Genomic DNA, 24,581 nt, shown 5'->3' with positions numbered 1-24,581 from the left:
CCGGCAATCCTTGGATGTACGTTCGCTGGTGATCTGAGCCGTCATTTTTTTGTTTTCAGCCCCCACAGTTTGCCTTCCCAAGAAGAAGCGGCAGAAGAAGTATCGCAGCGTGATATCCGATGTCTTTGACGGCACCATCGTGAGCTCGGTGCAATGTCTGACCTGCGATCGGGTGAGTTGTGCTCGCGAGCAAGAATCGTCATAACGTCCCAAAACCATCCCCAACACCGTGTAACCCCCCAGTCTTACCCCCTTTAATGACCAGGCCTTTTTTTTTTTTCTCCTTCTTTCGGCAGTCATAACTTATTTTATTTTTTGTCCACAAAGCTTCACGAGGGCTTATTTGCAAGATGAGGTTTAGTTTTGAGTGATGCCATTATTTTGTCGCCATTTTTAGAGACTTTTTACCCTTTTTATAGTTTTCCGTTGATGGGGCCTGTTTTTCATTGTTTTTCATTGGTCACTGCACCAAACAGCAACAGTTTTTCACTTTTTTTTTCCTCCCCCCTTTGCAGCATTTCGCTTACAGGTTCCATAATTTTATATTTTGATCTTATTTTACTCACACGGTGATACGCGTTGTTCCGCATTTGTAATCAGAATTTTTTTCAAGAAACACATTTTTGTCGAATGATTTCTTCAATATTCTATTTTTTTTTTTTCTGCTCTTTTTTTCAGATCTCTGTTACACTGGAAACCTTTCAGGACCTTTCCCTTCCGATCCCGGGGAAGGAAGATCTGGCGAAGTTGCACTCGTCCAGCCATCAGACGTCTTTAGTGAAGGCGGGCTCCTGCGGCGAGGCGTATGCTCCTCAAGGATGGATCGCCTTCTTCCTGGAATATTTTAAGAGGTGCGGATGGCAGTCGCTGGTCTCTTGCTAGAGTTTTAGCTACTTTTTTGCATACGATCGTACTCTAATTTGCTCTTTCATGTACCCTCCTTAGCTGGTTTTGGGGTCCCACTGTCACATTGCAGGATTGCCTGGCAGCTTTCTTTGCCAGGGACGAACTAAAAGGTGAGTTATGCTGATCCGTTATCCGCTGGTTTCACATGGGTTTTTTTCTAATAAACTATACAGAAAATCCAGTATAAAGCCGAGACTGACACATCGTTATATTTTTTATCATTTAAATTTCCTAGATGTTTCTTCCTTTCAGTTCACTGGACCCATTTTTTTAATTTTTTTACAATTCTTGTTGCATCCTTCTTTCTCATCTGAAAAAAATAAAAATCTTTTCTTCTGCTACCTCCACAATACTCGGCCACAAAGGGGTCTTATTCCCTTATTGCCATGTAGCTGAGACCCTGGAGAACATGAGCAGGGCCATTTTTTTTCGGTCCCTGATCTTGTGATCGTCTTTATTAAACTTAAAAAAAAAAAAAAAAAAAAAAGTGAGATCCGGTGTAAAAATAAAATAAAAAATAATTTCTCTCTCCTCTGGACGTAGTGCATCTCTCTTCTCCCCTCCCCCCCCACCATGTCAAAGTGCTGTCCTGTTAGATAAAAAAATAATCATTTCTAGCTCCGTTTCAATTTTCCTTCCCCAATCTCCTAATCATCCCTGTGTCACCTCCCTTAGTCACATACAAATGTTAAAAGTAATTTTTTATATATTTCTCTCATTCTTTGACGCGCGTTGGGGTTAGGCGTAGGTTGTTTTTTTTTTTCAAAAGTTAAAAAAAAAAATGATGACGATATGACAACATATTCAATATGACGATCTAATTTTATCAAATTCTGTGGGTTCAAAATGCTCACTATACCCCTGGTTAAAATACTAGAGGGGTGTAGTTTCCAAAACGGGGTCAGATGTGGGGGGTTTCTGCTGTTTAGGTACTTTAGGGGCCCTGCAAATGCGACATGGTGCCCCGCCATCTTTCAGCTAAATATTGCTCCATCCGCTCCGAGCTCTGCCATTTGTTCAAACAGAACTTTTTGACTACATGTGGGGGTATCGCTGCACTCTTAAGAAGGTGGGAAACACACTATGGGGTCCACTTTTTGGTGTTACCTCTTGCAGAAGTGAAAAAATTGGGGCTAAAGCAACCTTCTTTTTTTTTTTTCCCATTTCACTTTTGCATTAATTGCTGTGTAGCACCTGAAGCGTTGAAAAGTTTCTTGACAAAAGTTTTGAAGTATTTGAGGGGTGCAGTTTTTAAAATGGTATCACTTTTGGGGGAGTTTCCAAGATATATAAGCCCCTCAAAGTCCATTGAGACGTGAATAGGTCCCTAAAGAAACAGGATTTGTAAATTGCAAAAAAAATGAGAAATGGCTGCTAAACTTCGAAACGCTCCAACATCCTAACAAAATAAAAAACGATGGCGATGTTAAGTGACACATGGGACATGTTATTATTCACTAATTATTTTGTGCATCGAGACTGACTTGGTCTAAGGATATAAAGATTGAAGGTTTGAAAATTGTGTTTTTTTTTGTTTGTTTTTTTTTCTCTTTCAAAATTTTTGCCAAAATTGCAAATAAACAAGTCATGTCGAACAAATTTTACCACTGTTGTGAACCCTGTCGTCATGTTTTGTGAGGCATATTTGATTTTATTAACTTTTTTTTACTTTAGTAGACTGGGTTACTTGCATTGATCTTCTCCTAAGAGAAAAATAGTTTATGGTTGTGAATGATAACTGATAATATTTTTTCCATCTTGCGCAGGTGACAACATGTACAGCTGTGAGAAATGCAAAAAGTGAGTATTTGTCTTTTTTTTTTCCTAAATTTTTTAAAAATATTCTATATCCAAAACTTTAATATAATTGAATCAAAGGGACGGTCCCTATAATATTCTATGTGCCGCGTTGGGGATGTGGACAAAACGGAGAGGGAATTTTATTTTATGCATTAACTTTGTATATACATTAGAAATGTTCACGCGTTTTGTGTTGCCAGATCCCCATAATAAAGGATCTAGAAGGCCAAAACGCTTGATCTTTGCAATTTTATTCCATACAATTTTTTTATTTTTTTTTTATTTTTCTCCTTCATTTTAATACTTTTCCAGGTTACGAAATGGCGTCAAGTTTTGCAAAGTGCAGAAGTTTCCCGAGGTACGTTCTTCAGGTCTTACATTAACTATATTGTACACTTGGCTACATCCTCCATACGTTTACAGAATGGACCGGGCTCTATAGCAATTATATAGGTGGTATGCAATTGTAATGGCTGCAATTGGAGCCAGCGCCCATCACAGCATTTTAACCCCTTCACGACCGATGACCTATAATGACGTCATCGGTCGTGTCCCTCCCTGCCTTTGATGCGGGCTCCGGCACTGAGCCTGCATATTTCCCTGCACTTGATGGCTGTCTTAATCAGCTATCAAGTGCCTCTAATAGATGCAGGTGGATCCAAGATTCACCTGCAGCAGTTAATTAGCGGCGTTTAACACTCGCCAGCCAGAAATGCTTCACAAGTCCTGAGTTTGCAGAAGACCCCTGTGACTGTCATCACATTCCTCCTGTGAATGCCGGCTCATGGCCAACGTTCATAGGAGATTGTGATTTCTGCTATACAGTGGTCTTGTATGTCTTCCATTCTCTAATTATTGCTCCCACAGTTGATTTCTTCACACCAAGCTGCTTGCCTATTGCAGATTCAGTCTTCCCAGCCTGGTGCTGGGCTACAGTTTTGTTTCTGGTGTCCTTCGACAGCTCTTTGGTCTTCAGCATAGTGGAGTTTGGAGTGTGACTGTTTTGAGGTTGCGGACAGGTGTCTTTTATACTGATAACAAGTTCAAAGTACAATCAATCGCAGCTTCAAAGTCTCCTAAGTAAAGCCAAAAGTAAAAAAATATATATATATTAGCAGAAGAAACTTGGCTAATGTGCTAGATGGCTCCTTTTTGGTCTGCAACAGTTCTGATGACCGTTATCTCTTAAGCCTAAGTTTTCGTTCCCATAATAAAACACTTCATACTACATACTAAAATCGAACTTTATATAATTTTTATTTTTTTTTTTTAAAAAAAAGCAAGCCTTCAAATTACCCCCATTTTGCCCCATTGAAAATCAAATAAAAAGAAAAAAAAAAAATATATATATATATATAATATATATATTTTTTTTTATCGCTGCGTTCAGAAATGTTCAATTTGTCAAAATATAAAGTAAGTTAACCCGATCGGTAAACAGCGTAGTGAGAAGAAAAAAACAATTACGTTTTTTGTTTTTTTTTTGGGTCGTCGCAACATTACAATAAAAGGTGATCAAAACGTTGTATCTACCCCAGAATGGTATTAATAAAAAAAAATCTGCTCGGCGCGTAAAAAAAAATGTGCGCCCCAGATCCTGAAAAATGTAGACGCTGCAGGTCTCAGGAGATGGTAACAAAATGCAAAAAAAAAAAAAAAGTTTCATTCAAATTTCGGAATGTTTTTTTTCACCACTTAAATAAAAAAAAAGCTATACATGTTTGGTATCTGCGAACTCGTAATAACCTGGAGAATCATAATGGAAAGTCCGTTTTTACCACATGGTGAACATGGTAAATAATTAAAAAAAAATAAAAAAAAAAACAACAATTGTGGAATTTCACCCCTCTCCCCCGCACCTACAAAAAATTTACATGGCATAATTGCTGTTTTTATTTTGTTTGTTTTTTTTTCTTTTCTTACATTACCTCCCAAAAAATGTTAATATGAGACTTAAAAGTTGCATGGAGCCCCAAAATGGTACCTGTAGATACTACACTATAGCAAGGCCTGGCACAGGGATTTTTTTTCAGCACATTGTATTGTAAAATGAATAAAGATAATGGCGGCTGCACTCACCGTTCTTTATAATCCGTTCTATCGCATTTGTTGGATGCTTCTGCAGGTTCACATCTGGGCCTCTATCCGCAGGGTGAATCGGCTGTCGTCCGTCCCTTTTCCCCGCACTCCCTGCTTTCCACATACTTTATCCAACAAATGCAATAAAGGATGAATTGACGCCGCCATTAATATCTGTGTCTCGCAGATCCTGAGCATCCACCTGAAGAGGTTCAGACATGAGCTCATGTTCTCCACCAAAATCGGGACCCACGTGTCGTTCCCGCTGGAGGGTCTGGACCTGCAGCCGTTCCTTGCAAAGGACAGTCCCAACCAGATCGTCACCTACGACCTCTTGTCTGTCATCTGCCACCACGGCACGGCCAGCAGTGAGTATCTGTCATCACCTCTGCAGCAGCGACAAAGCTGCCGGCCGGTGTTTATAGCACAAAAGTAGGACGGCGAATGATTGATTCTCAGTGCGCGTAAAATAAACCAATCACACTGTGTGTAACTATGGAGACATAAATCCGCATAGGAGCTGCGTACAAAAAATGGCAGGCAGGATGAGCAGATGTGTATGTATGGGTTCGGGGCCAGATGTAATATTTCAGGGGAGGGGGAAGTGGTGGGGCCAAATGTAATACACCGGGGAAGGTGGTCGGGGTGGGGACTGACGTAATACACCAGGGGAGGTGGTCGGGGTGGGGACTGACGTAATACACCGGGGGAAGTGGACGGGGTGGGGACTGTCGTAATACACCGGGGGAAGTGGACGGGGTGGGGACTGTCGTAATACACCGGGGGAGGTGAACGGGGTGGGGACTGTAGTAATACATCGGGGGAGGTGGTCGCTGTGGGAACTGACGTAATACACCGGGGGAGGTGGACGGGGTGGGGACTGTCGTAATACACCGGGGGAGGTGGACGGGGTGGGGACTGTCGTAATACGCCGGGGGAGGTGGACGGGGTGGGGACTGTCGTAATACGCCGGGGGAGGTGGACGGGGTGGGGTCTGTCGTAATACACCGGGGGAGGTGGACGGGGTGGGGACTGACGTAATACACCGGGGGAGGTGGACGGGGTGGGGACTGACGTAATACACCGGGGGAGGTGGACGGGGTGGGGACTGACGTAATACACCGGGGGAGGTGGACGGGGTGGGGTCTGTCGTAATACACCGGGGGAGGTGGACGGGGTGGGGACTGTCGTAATACACCGGGGGAGGTGGACGGGGTGGGGACTGTCGTAATACACCGGGGGAGGTGGACGGGGTGGGGACTGTCGTAATACACCGGGGGAGGTGGACGGGGCGGGGACTGACGTAATACACCGGGGGAGGTGGACGGGGCGGGGACTGTCGTAATACACCGGGGGAGGTGGACGGGGCGGGGACTGTCGTAATACACCGGGGGAGGTGGACGGGGCGGGGACTGTCGTAATACACCGGGGGAGGTGGACGGGGCGGGGACTGTCGTAATACACCGGGGGAGGTGGACGGGGCGGGGACTGTCGTAATACACCGGGGGAGGTGGACGGGGCGGGGTCTGTCGTAATACATCGGGGGAGGTGGACGGGGTGGGGACTGACGTAATACACCGGGGGAGGTGGACGGGGTGGGGACTGACGTAATACACCGGGGGAGGTGGACGGGGTGGGGACTGACGTAATACACCGGGGGAGGTGGACGGGGTGGGGACTGTCGTAATACACTGGGGGATGGAGTGGGGACTGTCGTAATACACTGGGGGAGGTGGTGGGGACTGGGCCGGATGTAATACACTGGGGGAGGTGGTGGGAGCGGGGACGTAATACACCGGCCCCATCAGTTTATTACATCAGTAATGTTTGCAGGTTTTTCTCACTCTTTGCATTGTGAATATGTGCAGATGCTGCAGAGCTGCGCTCATTCTGCTGATTAACCCTTTATCATCCAGGCGGACACTACATCGCTTATTGTCGCAACAACCTGAACAATCTCTGGTACGAATTTGACGACCAAAGTGTCACCGAAGTGTCGGAGACCACCGTGCAGAACGCGGAGGCGTATGTGCTCTTCTACAGGTACCTGCCCGCCCTCATTGTCGGGTTTCTTTCCTCTTATAGTCCGGATTGTCAGATTCTTGTTGCTCTCGATATTAACCCTTTCCTGGTCACCTGGTGGACGGAGCGATTCTAGTGTTTATACAGAGCGAACTGGAGGACGGACATCATCTGTGTTATTGCAGACAGTGAAATTACCAGTCCGACTATGTCGCCTCTCAGAGAAGGACTAGCAAAGAGCTGGAATGAAGACACCACCGTCTGCATGGAAAAGAGGGATATTGTAGCATCGCCGTCTGCACTAAATACAGCAGAGCTGATTACCATTAGTGTCATTATTGTGCCGGAGGAATATTTAGCATGGTGTTTACAGCGTTTATCTGGAGAGTCTGTTTTTTTTTCTATGAACAGCGCCACCCTTGTCCTCAGGTTGTGTCTAATATTACAGCTCAGCACATTCCAGGGATTAGTTGCAATACCAGGATGCAGTTTATGAACAGTGACCAATCACTGCGGCATTTCAATGGCCGGGGTGCTGGTACATGTGCGCCGGCTCCTATCGGCCCCTGCAGTGTTTTGTCCTGGCAGCCAGACATCTTGGTTCTGCTATGTATCTTCCTATGAACGGACATCATTTTCTCTCTATACACTTCCATGCTGTAGTATTGAAAATATAAAATAGTTACAAGTTTAAGTCCCTCCAGAGTTCTAAAAAGTAAACTTTTAAAAATGTAAAAGTTTTAGAAAACAGTATAAAAAAAAATACTAATCTTCCCACTTTTTCTAGTTTTAAAAATAAAAACCGCAAAATAATTCTATCTAGTATCACCGCACTCATAAAAGTCCAATCTATCAAAATCTAAAATAAAGTCGTACCCCAAAATGGGGTCGATCATAGACGGCTCGTCGTGCAGCTCCATCAGCGGAAAAATAAATTAAAAACCTCACAGGTCAATTTCTTGTTACCAAGATATCAGTCTCTGCAATGCAAAATCTGCTCCAAAATCCGCAACAGAATCTGCAGCACATTCTGTCCCGTCTGAACTCGCCCTGAACTCTTACAGTGTACTAAGTAACGGGAGCTGATCTTAATGTTTGGTAAAGTGAATAAGAAAACTTTGACTTCTGTGCTTGCCCCAAATTTGTCCGAAGTACTGTAATAGAAGTACGGGAGGGTGACGGGCCGAACCACTGCACATGTCCGAGAAATTGTCCAGATATATAGGAAACTATCACCGCTACTACTGCAGAGCCTTGGCCGCCAGTATAAGCAGCCCTGAAAATGCAAGGACATCCTGGACCTGCAAAATCTCCAAAATTTACCATAATATAAAAAACGTGTATTGTGTAGAGCGGTCATGTACGGACTCGGGACAAGAGATGGGAAACTTGGAAAATGTCAAACAGTTGGAGCGGTGCCCCCGGTCGGTGCGGCGCCCCAACTTTCCCCCTTGCTGTGAGTTGTAGGTTTCCGGCAGCTGGAGAGCCGCTGGTTAGTGACCAGCCTTGTATATGCTCGAAGATTTGCAGCCCAGAAACCTTTTTGTTTTTCTGCTTTTCCAGAAAGTCCAGTGAAGACGCTCAGAAGGAGCGGAGACGGGTGACGAGTCTGCTGAACCTGGCGGAGCCCAGCCTCCTGCAGTTCTACGTCTCTCGCCAGTGGCTCAATAAGTTTAAGAGTTTCGCAGAACCGGGGCCCATATCCAATAACGACTTCCTCTGCGTGCACGGCGGTACGTTCTGTGCACTATTTGTATAGTTGGAATATTGCTTTTTTTTACGGCTTCACTAATCGCCGTGGATCTGCAGATATTGGAGTCGTTTTCATAGTGATGCATGGTTGCCCGTACGAGTTTGCATGGAGTCTGAGCGAGCAGTAGGCGGAGGGGCTTCCAGGTGCAGCGTCTCATCAGTAATTTCATATGGCCACTAAGTGACGAGCCCTTTAGGGGTTTTTGCTGGGATTTTTCCAGACTCGTAGTCTGGGCTGTTACTGGTATCTGGTGGCGTTCATTCATGGGCTGCTGCACGAGGCCCGGGCCCTACAGCAGCCGCTGCGTCTAATGCCCATATCCTACATCTATTTAGGTGCAGAATCGTGCGACCGCTGCAGGCGGCACAGACTCGCAAATACATTGTGGTCGCAGCGTGAAAACGCGGCCAATGTAGATTTCAGTCATCATTCCCACCTAACTTTTTGTGTGTTGTGCAGGCGTTCCTCCACGAAAGGCCGGATTCATTGAAGACCTCGTTGTGATGCTGCCGCAGAATATATGGGATTATTTATATGGCAGGTTTGTATTGTGTCAACCACCATGTAAGCAGTCGTTTTCCAGCAGCATCTCAAATCTGAGACATAGAAAATGCACAAAAAAAATATAAAGCAAAATTTCCCAGCATGTAAATTTTTTTTTTTTTTTTTTCTCTTTGAATTATTTTGTGCCTTTTCTGTGTCTCCCGGAACAGCCATGCCCGCCCCCTTCTCCTCTTTGCGGTCCTGGCTGGCTGCAGCAGGAGCCTCTCCCCTCTGCGCTGGTTGCAGTAGGACAAATAGGCAAAATGGTTGTTTGGCGCTGCTCACTTCTGCATAGCAAAGGTGCCCGATACCTGACGAGTGCGCAGGTATCAGCTGGCGCAAGCTCGCCCGCACCGGGTGCAGAAAGGAGCGGCGCAGCATCACCCCATTACACCCTGTCCCTTGTCTTTGCTTCTTTGGCTGAAGATGGATCCGATCACCGTGAAAATAACCTTCTATTTTTTTATGGGATTTCTACAGGATTTCTGATCCTACAGAGAATCCTGCGGAGCAGCGATTTTCCCCCGTTATCTTGCTGTGCTTCGGGCACGTTCGCGTGTCAGATATTTTAGGATCTTTTTTTCTGCAGTTCGCTCCCTCGGAGCTGCGCTCGTACCTTTTTTGTTCTGACTTGAATGGATTAGATGTGATTATGCCGCCTTCGATTTGCAGCTTCTCATTATTCTCGGATTTCACAGGCAGAAGATTTTCAGGGATTGGAGCCGGATATACACAGAAGATAAAAGCCGGCTGACATTGAACAATTTGACTTTTTCAACTCTTATGATCATATTTTAAGCGAGTGATGGCGGCCAGAATGTATCCTGTCACGTGGGAAAGTCTCAGCCGATCATTCAAAACTTTGCGCAGCGACGAATGAGCTTACGAATTATTGTATGGCCGGCATTAAGGGGTATTCCCATCTCATACACGTCTGGCATAGCCACAGGCGCTGAGTGGCTGGTCACCCGGCTTCCCCAACCTACTGAATGGCAAATGATGACTCACGCAGGGGTTATTGGGGTGTGTTAAATGAATCACCTCTTACCTAAACAGGACATGATGCTGGAGGTTTATTCTTTGTGGCTGGTTCTTGTGTTGAGGTTTCTGTGCATTATTTTGCAATTATAAAACGTTTTTTTTTTTCATATTGGTCTCTTCTGTCTTGCCCGTGAAGATTCGGAGGGGGCCCTGCTGTCAACCACCTTTATGTATGTCACACCTGTCAGACCGAACTAGAGAAGATTGAAAAAAGGCGAAAAATGGAACTGGAGACCTTCATTCGGGTAAACAGAGTTTATTTTTACTTGTAGTTTTTCATTTATGGGGTTTATTTTCCTGTACATGACGGACAGCGAATCCTGGCACGGTTTGCTAATCACACATAACGGTAACAGTTTCTGATTGGGAGGGGGTGATAACATGAAGAAAAGTTCCTGTATCTCCCTCCTGGGTCACTGGAAACTCTGCAGGGATGTAGTTGACAGAAGTTTGGATTGGTCATGGGGATGATGACATGAAAAAAGGTTCCTGTATAACCCATTGGTATTGCTGGTTATACTGTGGGGGGATATCATAGAATCATAGAATGGTAGAGTTGGAAGGGACCTCCTGGGTCATCTGGTCCAACCCCCTGCTCAAAGCAGGATTCACTAAATCATCTCAGACAGATGTCTGTCCAGCCTCTGTTTGAAGACGTCCATTGAAGGGGAACTCACCACCTCTCGTGGCCGCCTGTTCCACTCATTAATCACCCTAACTGTCAAAAAGTTTTTTCTAATATCTAATCTGTCTCCTCCCATTTAGTTTCATCCCATTGCTTCTAGTCTTTCCTTGTGCAAATGAGAATAAAGATGATCCTTCTACAATGTGACAGCCCTTGACATATTTGTAGACAGCTATTAAGTCTCCTCTCAGTCTTCTTTTTTGCAAGCTAAACATTCCCAAATCCTGCAACCGTTCCTCATAGGACATGGTTTGCAGACCAGTCACCATTCTGGTTGCTCTTCTCTGAACTTGCTCCAGTTTGTCTATGTCTTTTTTAAAATGTGGTGCCCAAAACTGTACACAGTATTCCAGATGAGGTCTGACCAAAGAGGAGTAAAGACCGATAATGACTTCACGTGATCTAGACTGTATGCTGTGGTACCCCACTTGAGACATTCATCCAGCTGGATGTGAAGCCATTTGCAACCACCCTTTGAGTCCGATCACTAAGCCAGTTATGAATCCACCTAACAGTTGCCTGGTCCATTGCATACTTGGTCATTTTTTCAATAATGATGGTGTGAGATACTTTGTCAAATGCTTTGCTGAAGTCCAGATATACTATATCTACAGCATTTCCCTGATCCACCCAGTCAGTGATTCTGTCATAGAAGGAAATTAAGTTAGTCTGACATGACTTGTTAGTTACAAACCCATGCTGACTCTGGTTAATCACTTCATTCTTATCCAGGTACTTACATACATGTTGTTTAATAATTTGTTCAAAGATCTTTCCTGGTATAGAAGTCAGACTCACCGGCCTATAGTTCCCTGGGTCCACCTTCTTCCCCTTTTTGAAGATAGGAACAACATTTGCTCTTCTCCAGTCTTCTGGGACTTCTCCTGTTCTCCAAGAATTTTCAAAGATTATGGAGAGTGGTTCTAAAATTTCTTCTATGATCTCCTTCAGTACTCTGGGGTGTAATTCATCTGGACCTGGAGACTTGAACTCATTTATGTTAGCTAAATATTCCCTCACAATCTTTCTGTTTACAGATAACTTGGATTCCTCTATTCCTTTAAAAGGACAGTGAAGATCAGTTGATGTTACATTTTCTTTCTGAGAGATAACAGATGCAAAATAGGAATTAAAAAGTTCGGCCTTCTCAACATCCTCTCTTACCATTTCTCCATTTTCATCCTGTAAAAATCCTATAGCATCTTTGACTTTTCTTTTACTTTTGACATACCCCCAAAATCCTTTTTTATTGCTTTTGACATCTCTTGCAAGCCTTAATTCATTGTCAGCTTTAGCTAACCTGATACGTGCCCTGCAGGATCTGCAGACTGCATTATAATCTTCTTTAGATATGCCTCCCTCTTTCCATTTAATAAACATTTCTTTCTTTCTTTTTAGCATGTGTTTAAGTTCTGTGTTCATCCATCCTGGTTTCCTTAAATGCTTCCCATTCTTCCTACTTTTCGGGATTGTTAACGATTGTGCTTTGAGAATCTCATTTTTAAAAATTTCCCATCCTTCCTGGACATTTTTGTCCTTAAGGACATCCAGCCATTGGATCCCTCCTATTCTCTTTCTGAGTCTCTTAAAATCTGCCTTTCTAAAATCTAACCTTGAAGTTTGAGTCTTCACATGTCTTCCTCCTCTAGTTATCCAAAATTCTAGAATAGCATGATCGCTGCCTCCTAGGGTCCCAGCCACCTTTACCTCCTCAACCATTTCCTCCCTGTTTTATAAGGATTAGATCCAAAGTAGCAGATCCCCTTGTTTTCTCCCCTACCTTTTGGAAGATAAAGTTGTCAGCAAGAGAGGATAAGAATTTTCTTGACCTGTTAGTTTTACTTGAGAGAGATTCCCAACAAATGTCTGGATAGTTGAAATCTCCCATGACCACTACGTCATATTTTTTGGAGAACTTTGGTCATTTGATACATAAAGAGTTCATCCATATCTTCAGCTTGCCCAGGTGGCCTGTAGTAAATGCCTACAATGGTGTCCTTTCCGTTGTTCTCTCCTTGTATTCTTACCCAAACAGTTTCCACAGAACTCCCAGTCTCTGAAGCTTCAACCTGCTGTGATTAGTCACTAACCTGAAGAATAGTAGATTTTTACCATCCCCCATCCCTAAGGTCACTAAAGACTATACAGGGGAAGCACTGCTTATTAGGGTCAGGGGTGGTAACATGGAGAAAAGTTCTGATCACATGCTTGACATCGTACAGCAGCAGAAGCCAGTAGAAGACTATGACTATAAAGCGAGAAGAGGCGTTCTTGTTCTTACTACTCCCCCTTGGGGACACGGGAGAAGTGACAGTAGCAAGCTGTGGTCGATAAGGGGTGATAACATGAGAAAAAGCTTCTTCACTACATTCCTGAGGTTGGAGAAGGCTGCACAGGGGTGAAGCTGACAATGAGAAGCTGAGGTGATGACATGAAGAAAAGCTCCTGTGTCGCCTCTTTCCTGCGGTTTAGATCTGACAGTAGCCAGCTGTGATTGTTGAGGAAGGGTGATATCGTGAAGAGCTGCTCCTGTATCACAGTCCTGGGGCCACAGGGGGCAGTATAGGCTCTTGTCGTTCTTCCTGCTGTCACTGGGCGCGTGCACTTTGTCAGACAGGAGGGCAAGTGCCGCTTTCTCCCCCGAGGTCCCATCAGTCTGTGGCGGTTTTGCACAGTCTGGAGATCTTCTTCATTTCTTCTGCAGGATCTTAGATCAATCAGTCGCGGCTCGGGCTCAGTGATTGAAGTGCGGCCTCTGATGTGAACCCTCTGAGAGCTGGGGGGGATCGGGGTGACGGCGCGTCTATGATCTCTGTGTAATCCCCTCCTACAGAGTGTGAACGTCTCCAGCTAAACGACGCCCTGTAATTACACTTCTGACAGCTCCGCGCGCTCTAATGGACGCTCTCTGGCCTCAGTAATCCGCTAAAAGCTTAATGTCTGTGTTTCCACAGCTAAATAAAGCTTTCCAAGAAGAGGACTCTCTGGCGGTGATTTACTGCATCAGCATGCACTGGTTCCGGGAGTGGGAAGGCTTCGTAAAGGGCAAGGACGTCGGTAAGTGTCCGAAGAAGGGACGTCTCGCTGTCAGCTCGCACTTCATTTATGGAGAGACGGAAATAACAAAAAGAAGAAATAGGAAAAAAAAATAAAATATTGCATAAATTATAATTGTTATATGACTGCAACCAATCGCTGACTAGCTGCTGTGTCATGTGATCAGCTGCAGGGAGGTGTAAAAAGGCCGATGGGAAACGCCATAGAGGCCGTAAGCGTGTTTTTTTTTTTTTTTGCCTTTTCCTCCAAAATAAATATATTTTGGTCAGTCCCTTTTCATTGCATATGAAATACGACCTATTGGTGCAGAATTTATGTCCCATAGTAGAGGTCATTCAGGCCACATGTAGGGGCGCAGATGGTGGGGCCACATTCGCATGGGGGGGGTGGCTGCGGCGGCGAGGTGGCAATGTCATATGTCATCAGGACATAAGAAATATTTTGCTGAATTCTACTTTTTTTTTTGCATTTTTCAGATCCCCCTGGTGCAATTGATAATTCCAAAATCGCAGTCACTAAGTGCGGACATATCACTCTGAAGCAAGGTGACAACGTCTTACTTATTGTTTTGACTTGACGTCGTTTTGATCTTAAAGGGAAAGTCTTGAGGTCCAAAGTCTATCAGGCGGACGTATGCTGTGATGGGGTTGTTACGCTATGATGTATTTTCGGGGGCGCTCCGCTCCCATGGCTCTCGGCTTTCGTCATGCTGGTGGGGAGGGGGATTCAGGGAGCTCCTGACTGATTCTCAGTTTGGATCAGTGTCATGGTTGCACTCTGGGCCCGAATTGTGCACCATTTTATGCTACAAGTGGAGACATCGGAGGAGCCCTCTGCGTCCAGCGATATGGCCGCTTCAGAGCAGCACTATATTAATAATAATAATAATAATAATAATAATTAATAATATTATTATTATATATTTATTGTTATAGCGCCATTTATTCCATGGCGCTTTACATGTGATAGGGATATACGCACAAAAACAATTACAATAATCTTGAACAAAATGAGTCAGCGACTGGTCCAGGAGGAGCGAGGACCCTGCCCGCGAGGGCTCACCGTCTACAAGGGATGGGTGAGGATACAGTAGGTGGGGGTAGAGCTGGTCGTGCAGCGGTATGGTGGAGCGAGGGTTACTGCAGGTTGTAGGCTTGTCGGAAGAGGTGGGTCTTCAGGTTCCTTTTGAAGGTTTCCAGGTAGGCGAGAGTCTGATGTGTTGGGGTAGAGAGCTCCAGAGTAGGGGGGAAGCACGGGAGAAATCTTGTATGCGATTGTGGGAAGAGGAGATAAGAGGGGAGTAGAGCAGGAGATCCTGTGAGGATCGGAGGTTGCGTGCAGGTATGTACCGGGAGACTAGGTCACAGATGTATGGAGGAGACAGGTTGTGGATGGCTTTGTATGTCGTCGTTAGGGTTTTGAACTGGAGTCTCTGGGTAATGGGGAGCTAGTGGAGAGATTGACAGAGAGGAGAGGCCGGGGAATAGCGGGGGGACAGGTGGATTAGTCAGGCAACAGAGTTTAGGATGGATTGGAGGGGTGCGAGCGTGTTAGAGAGGAGACCACAGAGCAGGAGGTTGCAGTAGTCAAGCCGGGAGATGATGAGGGCGTGCACTATTGTTTTTGCAGATTCATGGCTGAGGAATGTGCGGATCCGGGAGATATTTCTGAGTTTGAGTCGGCAGGAAGTTGAAAGGGCTTGGATATGTGGTGTGAAGGAGAGATCAGAGTCCAGGGTTACTCCAAGGCTGCGAGCTTGTGGGACTGGGGAGAGTGGGCAGCCATTGACTTTAATGGATAGGTCAGTTGGGGGGGTTGAATGAGATGGCGGAAAGATGATGAATTCAATTTTATCCATATTAAGTTTTAGGAATCTAGCAGAGAAGGATAAGATGGCGGACAGACATTGTGGGATTTTGGTTGGTAGGGAGGAGATATCGGGTCCAGAGAGGTAGATCTGTGTGTCATCAGCGTAGAGGTGATACTGAAAGCCGTGAGACTCTATGAGCTGTCCCAGGCCAAAGGTGTAGATGGAGAAGAGCAGCGGTCCTAGAACTGAACCTTGGGGGACACCGACAGATAGGGGGTGAGATGAGGAGACACTGAATGTCTGGTCTGTTAGGTATGAAGAGATCCAAGATGGGGCCAAGTCTGTGATGAGAGAGTCTGTAGTAAGAGGGAATGGTCCACTGTGTCGAAGGCAGATGACAGGTCTAGGAGGAGGAGGACAGAGTAGTGTCGCTTGGATTTGGCGGTCAGTAGGTCGTTGGTGACCTTAGTCAGGGCAGTTTCAGTGGAGTGATGCAGTTGGAAGCCAAATTCTAAGCGGTTGAAGATGGAGCAGGAGGAGAGGTGGGAGGACAGTTCAGAATGGATGTGTTGTTCCAGTAGTTTTGAGGCATGGTTCCAGGGAGGGCTTTTTGAGGATGGGTGTGATCGAGGCGTGTTTGAAGTATGAGGGGAAGACACCAGTTGTTAATAACAGGTTGAAGAGATGGGTTAGGGTTAGGATGAAGACACTGATAAGGTTTGGGATGAGGTGGGGCACTATGACAGAGCTTGTATGAGCTGCGCTTTTATCGCTTGGTGTTTAGGCTTTTCTGTCCTGACAGATTTATTACTTTTTAGACCTGTATATATTTTGCATTAATTGTACATCATCCCTTTGGTTCGGGGTCTGTGTGTTGGCATTTAGCCCCTATAGATGTGATCTCACAGGTGTCATTTCTTGAATTTGTGACTTCCAGGAGCAGATTCGGGGCAGATATCAGAAGAAACCTGGAATTTCCTCCACTCCATTTACAATGGCGGTCCCGAGATAACCCTAAGACAAACTGTCCCAGTCACTGAAAGCGGACCCTCGGAGGAGAAGATTGAGGTGGAGACTCGGAATGTATAATCTGCTTCGTTGTGCTCCGTCCGCGGAGGTCGCTGACATCTGCGCCTCCTCTCGGTTTCTACTGTTGCATTCCTTCACCCTTTTATTATTATTTTGGCTGTGATTTTAAGTGTCCTATTTATGTTTTCTAAGAGAGCGAAGGGCGAACCCGGAATTTTTTTTTTTTTTTTTTTTCAGACGACCTATGTAAATGTATTAAACTAATTCTTTTTAATCTTCCTTTTAATCCTGCCAACTTGTAAATAATAACCTGAGGCTGCCGGGGGGCCACTGAAGCTGCCGGGGGGCTGCTGAGGCTGTGCATGTGAGTCTGCCGTGCCTTGTGCTCCATTCATTCGATTTATATGAGCGCTATCCATCCATGCCTCCCGTGTCGTCAGGACCTAACCTACTAGTTAGCTGGGAATGTCGTATTTGTAAAGACAGATTTTTGGGGACCCCCTTTCCCCTTATATAAATATATTATTTAAGTCACTGCACATTTTCTTTGAATGCGCCGTGCAAATAAGAAAAGCACCTTTTTTTCAATTCCGTGATATCTAAGCCTCGGTCGTTTTTTCCCCCCTTTTTGAATAGTATTTTTCTATATAGTTCTGAATTTATGGCAGGATTAACAATAATCCTGACTCGTCTCACGTTTTAGGGGGGCCCTGTGATCCCCCTATAAAGCAGTAAATGAAGGAATGGCTTTTATTTTTGATTTTGTATATATCCGGTGCATGGCACGCCCTGACGTGAAAGAAGGAAGAAAATGCTTTTATTTTGATAATGATCTTTGCCGATGCGTCGTCCGTAGATTTATAACATTTATTTTTTGCTGGTTTTGCAATGATGTTTTCCGAAAGTAGAGATTTACTTAGAAACTAAAAAGCACAGCTTCAGGAAGGCGCGATCGCTCCCGGTAGAAAGGTCTCCGGATCCCTCAAAGTGGATCACCGCAGAACAGCACAACAGTCTGCAGTTCACACGAAAGCACAAAGCGATCGTCCAAGGTCACAAAACGCGTTTGTACAGAGGTGCGCGATTGTCGTGGTCATCGAGTAGTTTGCACTTTCTCATTAAAATATATTTTTTGCCAAGATCGGTGGGGAAGCTTGTGTAGGATTTTTAACCCCTTCTCATCCACATTTGTTACTTTTTTTTTTTTCTTTTTGCATTAGAAGAATTTACCAGCTCTAACTTTAATCACTGGTCAAAATTTTAGGGGGTAATTCTTATACCTTTCAGGAATGTAAGTGATATAGGTACTAGTGGTCTATACTGTTCGTCTGCCCATTGCAGGGATTAAATGATGTCCTGACCTGCCAGCCGGTACCTATAGGGCACACACTAAAGCAGCAGTTTTAGGGGTTCTGTCCTTTCTGTTAAATGGGGTGGTGGGGGTCCTCCTTATCAGATCCGAGGCCATTCAGCTGCGAGAACCCCCCAGCGATCAGATATAACCCGCGGCAGTTAGTGGCAGGAAAAATGAAGAATTGCACAATTGTTGGGCTGTCTGTGCAATTTATAGATGAGCCAAGTCTTCCCGAGAGAGAGACCCTCTTTATGGCTTTTCACTTCCCGGGCAAATAGATGGGGGGGGTCTTTTATGATGGATCACTCTCTAATGGCTATTTTAACCCTTACTGGTGGTCCCTAGCTCATGTAACTTGATAAGTGTCCACTAGTAATGACTTAAAGGGGTCTCAATGTCACCCTCTCCCCAACCCCACCTCAACGCTTGGGGGGGGGGGGGGTTGGGAGCGGCACTTCTGACAATTGACAGTTTGGACCAACTGCATGGTTGCACCGCTGGTCCAGAGCTTCACTTCAGAGCAGCACTCACAAACTCTGTAGTATATTAGTGCTTCTTGCCTATGGAGACTGTTCACCGCTGAGTTGCTGCAGAGGTGGCCGGTAAACCTGACAACCAGCCGTAAACACTAGAATTCAAAGTTCGGCTGTTTTTTTAAACTAAGGATTATACAAAGTAAATTGCAAAGTTGTTTGTGGATTTTTTTAATTTTTTTGCAATTTTAATTATTAAAGGTCAAGAGACAACCCCCCTTAAAACGGGAACACCAAAGAGTAACTAAGTCGGCCATCGTGGGATCACTCGATATTCCCCCTCCACATTCAGCCGGATTCCCACATCACAGTGCTGCACGCCGCCTTCTCTCTTAAAGAGCATCTGTCGCCTTTCCTTTCTATTGTGCGAGTCGGGAAAAACTTTTTTTAAAAGGAAAAAAAAAAAAAAACCTTTGTAATTTGTGCCGGTAATGCAACTAATGAGAAACTTTTTGTATTTTTATATGGAAGAATGGGGTCTGTGAGACTCGCGTTTCGGACAAATTTATTCTTTCTATTCACAGGGCTAAAATATCTATAGCTGTAATTTTAGTTCTGTTGTCCTGGTCCGCACTGACTGGGAGGGCGCTAGAGAAGAAGCCCGAAACAGATCCGACCAGAGCCAGTGTCTTCAATATGGCAGCTCCCATGTGCAATAGATAAGTGCTAATAATGCTTCTGTATATAATAGAGCGAACGTGCGATAACGGCCGCTGCGAGCGCCATCGATATATGGCGACAGCTTCTCTTTAGTAAAATTGCTGCTGACCTGAACACAAAGCTGACATGGCGGATTACTGAAGGCGCGTAAACACCTGCCAACGGTGCCGCGAGGCGAAGTGCGATCGCGGATGGGTGGGGTTTAGCAAATCCACACCCAAAGTGGCTGATTTGTGGGCGTTTCGGGGATGGGGCTTAATAAATATCCCAAATTTTGTTGTGTAAGTGCTGGTTAGTAGCACATACATGACTGCTGTTAAACTCAATGATTGCACCAGGTACTTTGGGACGGGAAACAGACAGGATCCTAAAAAGAGGAGATCGATTTCTCCTTGAGAAAAGAACGGCTACCACGGTACAAAGATATATATTTTTCCTTGAGAAAAGAAAATGCTTGATTTCCCATAGCAACTAAAAAGGCCTCAACAGAGATCAATGCCTTGTTGCCTATAGCAACAACTAAACCTCAAGAGAAAAAATGTCTGGTTGCCGCTGGCAACCTGGCATGCCCCGGCCTCCATCTCTGGTGCTGTAAAGATATAAGCTGCGCACTGGTTGACAGACAAAACAGGTCTTGATTCCCATAGCAATTTTGATAAATGAGGCCTGAAAGTTGTTCCGCGTTAGTTGGTCTGAGCTGTTTTCACCATGTAATTGATCAGGTCCTTTTTCCTGGGCCCAATATTACATGTATTCAGACATGACCTCTTGGACAGGCAGAACCGGCCAACGGTGTAATGACCGGCCTGTCCAACTGTTCTGAAACTACAACTCCCGACAAATCATGCTGGGAGTTGTAACCTCACGGCAGCTGAAGAGACAATCATGTATGTGATGAGCAGAAATAGGTGCCGAACCCCGGGACAGAACGACTCAATACAAGTATCGCCAACACACGTGGGGTCTGCAGTAATCTCTCTCTTCATTAGTTGTTCACTAAACTGCTACCTAATATGTAAATGTATTGCATCACTGTGCAGATGAGGCGACGTCTCGTGCCAGGTGTAATCAGAGGATGGAGACTTTCCCACCAGTACCAGTACCGCCATATTACCTATAGTACATATTTCCAGGTTTCCATGGTGGGCAACACTGGTGCCGTTGGGAGTTTGAGGTCTCTCACCCTCGGCAACGTTGTCTTCTAAAAGGTAAATACCGCAGTTCCCTCTTAATATAGACAGTGCTTTATATTATTGTGATTTTTCCTAGAACTTGCACCATTGTTATGCTAAGAAGGTGGCACATCGGGCATTATGTTCTGGGGGCTGGTGTATACAGTGTACCCACATATATCCACTACATCTTCTAATGATGCACATAGTCCTTAGTGCACTGTTAATGGGGTTGTCAAAGATGAGAAAAATATGGATGCTTTTTCCCTCTAAAACAGCGCCAATTCTGTCAATGGGTTGACTATGGTATTGCAGCTCCATTGGAGTAAATGGGACTGAGCTGCAATTGCAATCACAACCTGAAAACAGAAGTGGTGCTCCTATATATATATATTTTTTTTTAGGTGGGGGTGGGTAAAGCAGCCATGTGATCAAATCCAGAACATCCCCTTTAAATTAAAGTGATCTCTTGCTTTTGTATAGTACATGACGTTTTACAGTCCTGCAGGGGAATTTGGAGCTGGTTGTGGGAGAGCCAGCGGCTAAATATGACCACTACCCATAGAAGTGACAGGTGGGGTCCAATCTGCTGGGCGTCCTGGACAAGTGGGTCCTCACAATGTGTCCCCTCCGCAGCTCGCCCTTCCTACTGCAGAGTCATTGGATGGCTAGATGTGATTGTTAGCATGTCGTGAATGTCTGGTTTTAACTATTTAATTGCTCATTGTAAATCATCAATAAAGGATAAAGTTTCTCTGCACGTCTGTCATTAATATGTTCGTGACCAATGGGCGGCCTTATGCGCTGTATACTTCTGGGAAGTTACAAAGTGTCTGCACTGAAGTTCCCTTTAATTTAAAAAGTTCTACTAAGTTTCAGGATGCAAACTTAACTTCTGTTTAAGGTATCCAATGGATAGGGCATAACTTGCTAATCGCTGGGACCCCTGGTGATCCCGAGACCCCGGGACTCTGCAGCCCTATTCTGAATGGAGCTGGAGTGCGCACGCTCTGCCTCCGCTGAATTCATTGTCTGCGTGACTTCCAGATATAGTGGCGCGTTGCAATCTGATTTCTCCCGCAGTTCCGGAGACAAAGTAGTGAAGGCCAAGAATGCGCACTTCTGCCCCAGTCTCCAATCTCAGGGTCTCGGCTATTGGGATCTATAGATTATATATGGGAAAAACTTGTAATTTTGAGAGTGAGCCTTTAATTGAGTTAGTGTCTCTTTATAATTCTATAGAGAGGAGATGGAGGTAGACACACAGTGCCGAAAGATGTCCTTTTAACAAGTGATTCTCCATTGAAGTCCATGGGCACCAACTGTAATTTTCTGTCTCAGTAATGGGAATAACTGGTCAGTGCAGGAGGGAAAAAAAAGCAGAATTTCTCTGAGATGTATTACAAGGTTTATTATTTTTAAATGCTTCACTCCCTTTCTGCTACTCCACTCTTGCCTACAGCGTTCTCTAAGGCCGGATTCACACAGACTAGATGCAGATCTTCTGACATGAACTTAATGGCCTCCTATGTGCCCATGACTGGAGACAAGCGCCCGGTCTGCATCGCGTTACGTACACGGCGTCTGAATTCGGCCTTAGGCCGCGGCTCCACTATCAGTATTTGGTCAGTATTCGGTCAGTTTTTTTTCTCAGGAGTGGGTGATAAATGCAGAATTGGTGACTTGTTTCTATCTCCCACTCCTGGTTTTGGCTCCCACTCCTGAGAAAAAATACAGACCGAATACGGATAGTGGGTCCGTGGCCTTAGACTGAAGGGATTGCAGACCAGATTCTAGGTGCAGGACTGTTTACAAAGTTACTTAATTTTGAATTTAGGAAGCAAAATAATAAAATTCTGTACAAATGTGGTTCTAGCCTGTAAATGTAATGAACACCAAGGAATCGGGCATATTAAAACTCAGTATTTCCCATCACATCTGCCATAGGGAAGGAGTCAAAATGCCTCCATATACAGTAGGAGACCGGCTGATGGAAAAAAAAGCTATTTACTGTACATTCATCTGTGTGTGGCCGCCTGTAGTGTCACCAATGGACATGATTTGCCTAATGAAATCTCACAGTATTCTGTACAGTGGTCACTGCCTGCAGCAAGATCAGCTCACTCTTAATCTGCAGCCAACATCACTGGCAACCACCCAGCCATTGGTCCTAAACATTGAGATTGGCCGGGAGAATCCATTTAAATTGGAGATTTCCAACTAAAGACGGGAATCTGTGTGATAAACGTCACTCATCTCTAAGCGACTAATCCCAAATATATTACCTAAAAACTGTAAGGACCAGAAACCTACCGGGGTCTACTGCGAGTCAGCCAAGACCCTCTAATCCTACCTCACCGCACTCCCATCCGAACACGGCGCGCATGTGTAATATCACACTGCGCCCCCCTATTAAACACTGAGCCCCCTCTTCTATCACACTGTGCTCCCCTCTATATAACACCGAGCCCCCTCTTCTATCACACTGTGCTCCCCTCTATATAACACCGAGCCCCCTCTTCTATCACACTGTGCTCCCCTCTATATAACACCGAGCCCCCTCTTCTATCACACTATGCTCCCCTCTATATAACACCGAGCCCCCTCTTCTATCACACTGTGCTCCCCTCTATATAACACCGAGCCCCCTCTTCTATCACACTGTGCTCCCCTCTATATAAGACTGAGCCCCCTCTTCTATCACACTGTGTCCCCCTATATAACACTGAGCCCCCTCTTCTATCACACTGTGTCCCCCTATATAACACTGAGCCCCCTCTTCTATCACACTGTGCCCCCCTATATAACACTGAACCCCCTCTTCTATCACACTGTGCTCCCCTCTATATAACATTGAGCCCCCTCTTCTATCACACTGTGCCCCCCTATATAACACTGAGCCTCCTCTTCTATCACTGTTCCCTCCTCTATATAACATTGAGCCCCCTCTTCTATCACACTGTGCTCCCCTATATAACACTGAGCCCCCTCTTCTATCACACTGTGCTCCCCTATATAACACTGAGCCTCCTCTTCTATCACACTGTGCTCCCCTATATAACACTGAGCCCCCTCTTCTATCACACTGAGCCCCCTCTTCTATCACACTGAGCCCCCTCTTCTATCACACTGAGCCCCCTCTTCTATCACACTGTGCTCCCCTATATAACACTGAGCCCCCTCTTCTATCACACGGTGCTCCCCTATATAACACTGAGCCCCCTCTTCTATCACACTGTGCTCCCCTATATAACACTGAGCCCCCTCTTCTATCACACTGTGCTCCCCTATATAACACTGAGCCCCCTCTTCTATCACACTGAGCCCCCTCTTCTATCACACTGTGCTCCCCTATATAACACTGAGCCCCCTCTTCTATCACACTGAGCCCCCTCTTCTATCACACTGTGCTCCCCTATATAACACTGAGCCCCCTCTTCTATCACACTGAGCCCCCTCTTCTATCACACTGTGCTCCCCTATATAACACTGAGCCCCCTCTTCTATCACACTGTGCTCCCCTATATAACACTGAGCCCCCTCTTCTATCACACTGAGCCCCCTCTTCTATCACACTGTGCTCCCCTATATAACACTGAGCCCCCTCTTCTATCACACTGAGCCCCCTCTTCTATCACACTGTGCTCCCCTATATAACACTGAGCCCCCTCTTCTATCACACTGTGCTCCCCTATATAACACTGAGCCCCCTCTTCTATCACTGTGCTCCCCTATATAACACTGAGCCTCCTCTTCTATCACACTGTGCTCCCCTATATAACACTGAGCCCCCTCTTCTATCACACTGTGCTCCCCTATATAACACTGAGCCCCCTCTTCTATCACACTGTGCTCCCCTATATAACACTGATCCCCCTCTTCTATCACACTGTGCTCCCCTATATAACACTGAGCCCCCTCTTCTATCACACTGTGCTCCCCTATATAACACTGAGCCTCCTCTTCTATCACACTGTGCTCCCCTATATAACACTGAGCCTCCTCTTCTATCACACTGTGCTCCCCTATATAACACTGAGCCTCCTCTTCTATCACTGTGCTCCCCTATATAACACTGAGCCCCCTCTTCTCACACTGTGCTCCCCTGTATAACACTGAGCCCCCTCTTCTATCACA

The 24,581-nt window shown here is 45.3% G+C and overlaps 1 protein-coding gene across 1 annotated transcript in view; it reads left to right on the top strand.

Annotated features, from left to right (window-relative positions):
* USP33 (ubiquitin specific peptidase 33) overlaps positions 1 to 21,204 on the top strand; it is a 32,866-nt gene extending 11,662 nt beyond the window's left edge. Inside the window, exons 12-24 of the mRNA XM_073643930.1 lie at positions 60 to 172; positions 679 to 851; positions 946 to 1,016; positions 2,673 to 2,706; positions 3,019 to 3,064; positions 4,973 to 5,153; positions 6,702 to 6,828; positions 8,371 to 8,540; positions 9,020 to 9,101; positions 10,281 to 10,389; positions 13,784 to 13,886; positions 14,363 to 14,431; positions 16,634 to 21,204. Coding sequence (XP_073500031.1) covers positions 60 to 172; positions 679 to 851; positions 946 to 1,016; positions 2,673 to 2,706; positions 3,019 to 3,064; positions 4,973 to 5,153; positions 6,702 to 6,828; positions 8,371 to 8,540; positions 9,020 to 9,101; positions 10,281 to 10,389; positions 13,784 to 13,886; positions 14,363 to 14,431; positions 16,634 to 16,785 — 1,430 coding nt within the window. The 3' untranslated portion in view covers positions 16,786 to 21,204. The remainder of the gene's footprint in view (positions 1 to 59; positions 173 to 678; positions 852 to 945; positions 1,017 to 2,672; positions 2,707 to 3,018; positions 3,065 to 4,972; positions 5,154 to 6,701; positions 6,829 to 8,370; positions 8,541 to 9,019; positions 9,102 to 10,280; positions 10,390 to 13,783; positions 13,887 to 14,362; positions 14,432 to 16,633) is intronic.
* The last annotated feature ends 3,377 nt before the right edge of the window (positions 21,205 to 24,581 follow it).

The sequence above is a fragment of the Phyllobates terribilis genome, unplaced genomic scaffold (genome assembly GCF_046119375.1).
Source record: "Phyllobates terribilis strain yellow unplaced genomic scaffold, ASM4611937v1 Scaffold_8__6_contigs__length_399053987, whole genome shotgun sequence".
Taxonomy (NCBI): Eukaryota; Metazoa; Chordata; class Amphibia; order Anura; family Dendrobatidae; genus Phyllobates; species Phyllobates terribilis.
The sequence above is the reverse complement of the archived record's forward strand: the minus strand, read 5'-3'. Positions and strand labels throughout refer to the sequence as shown.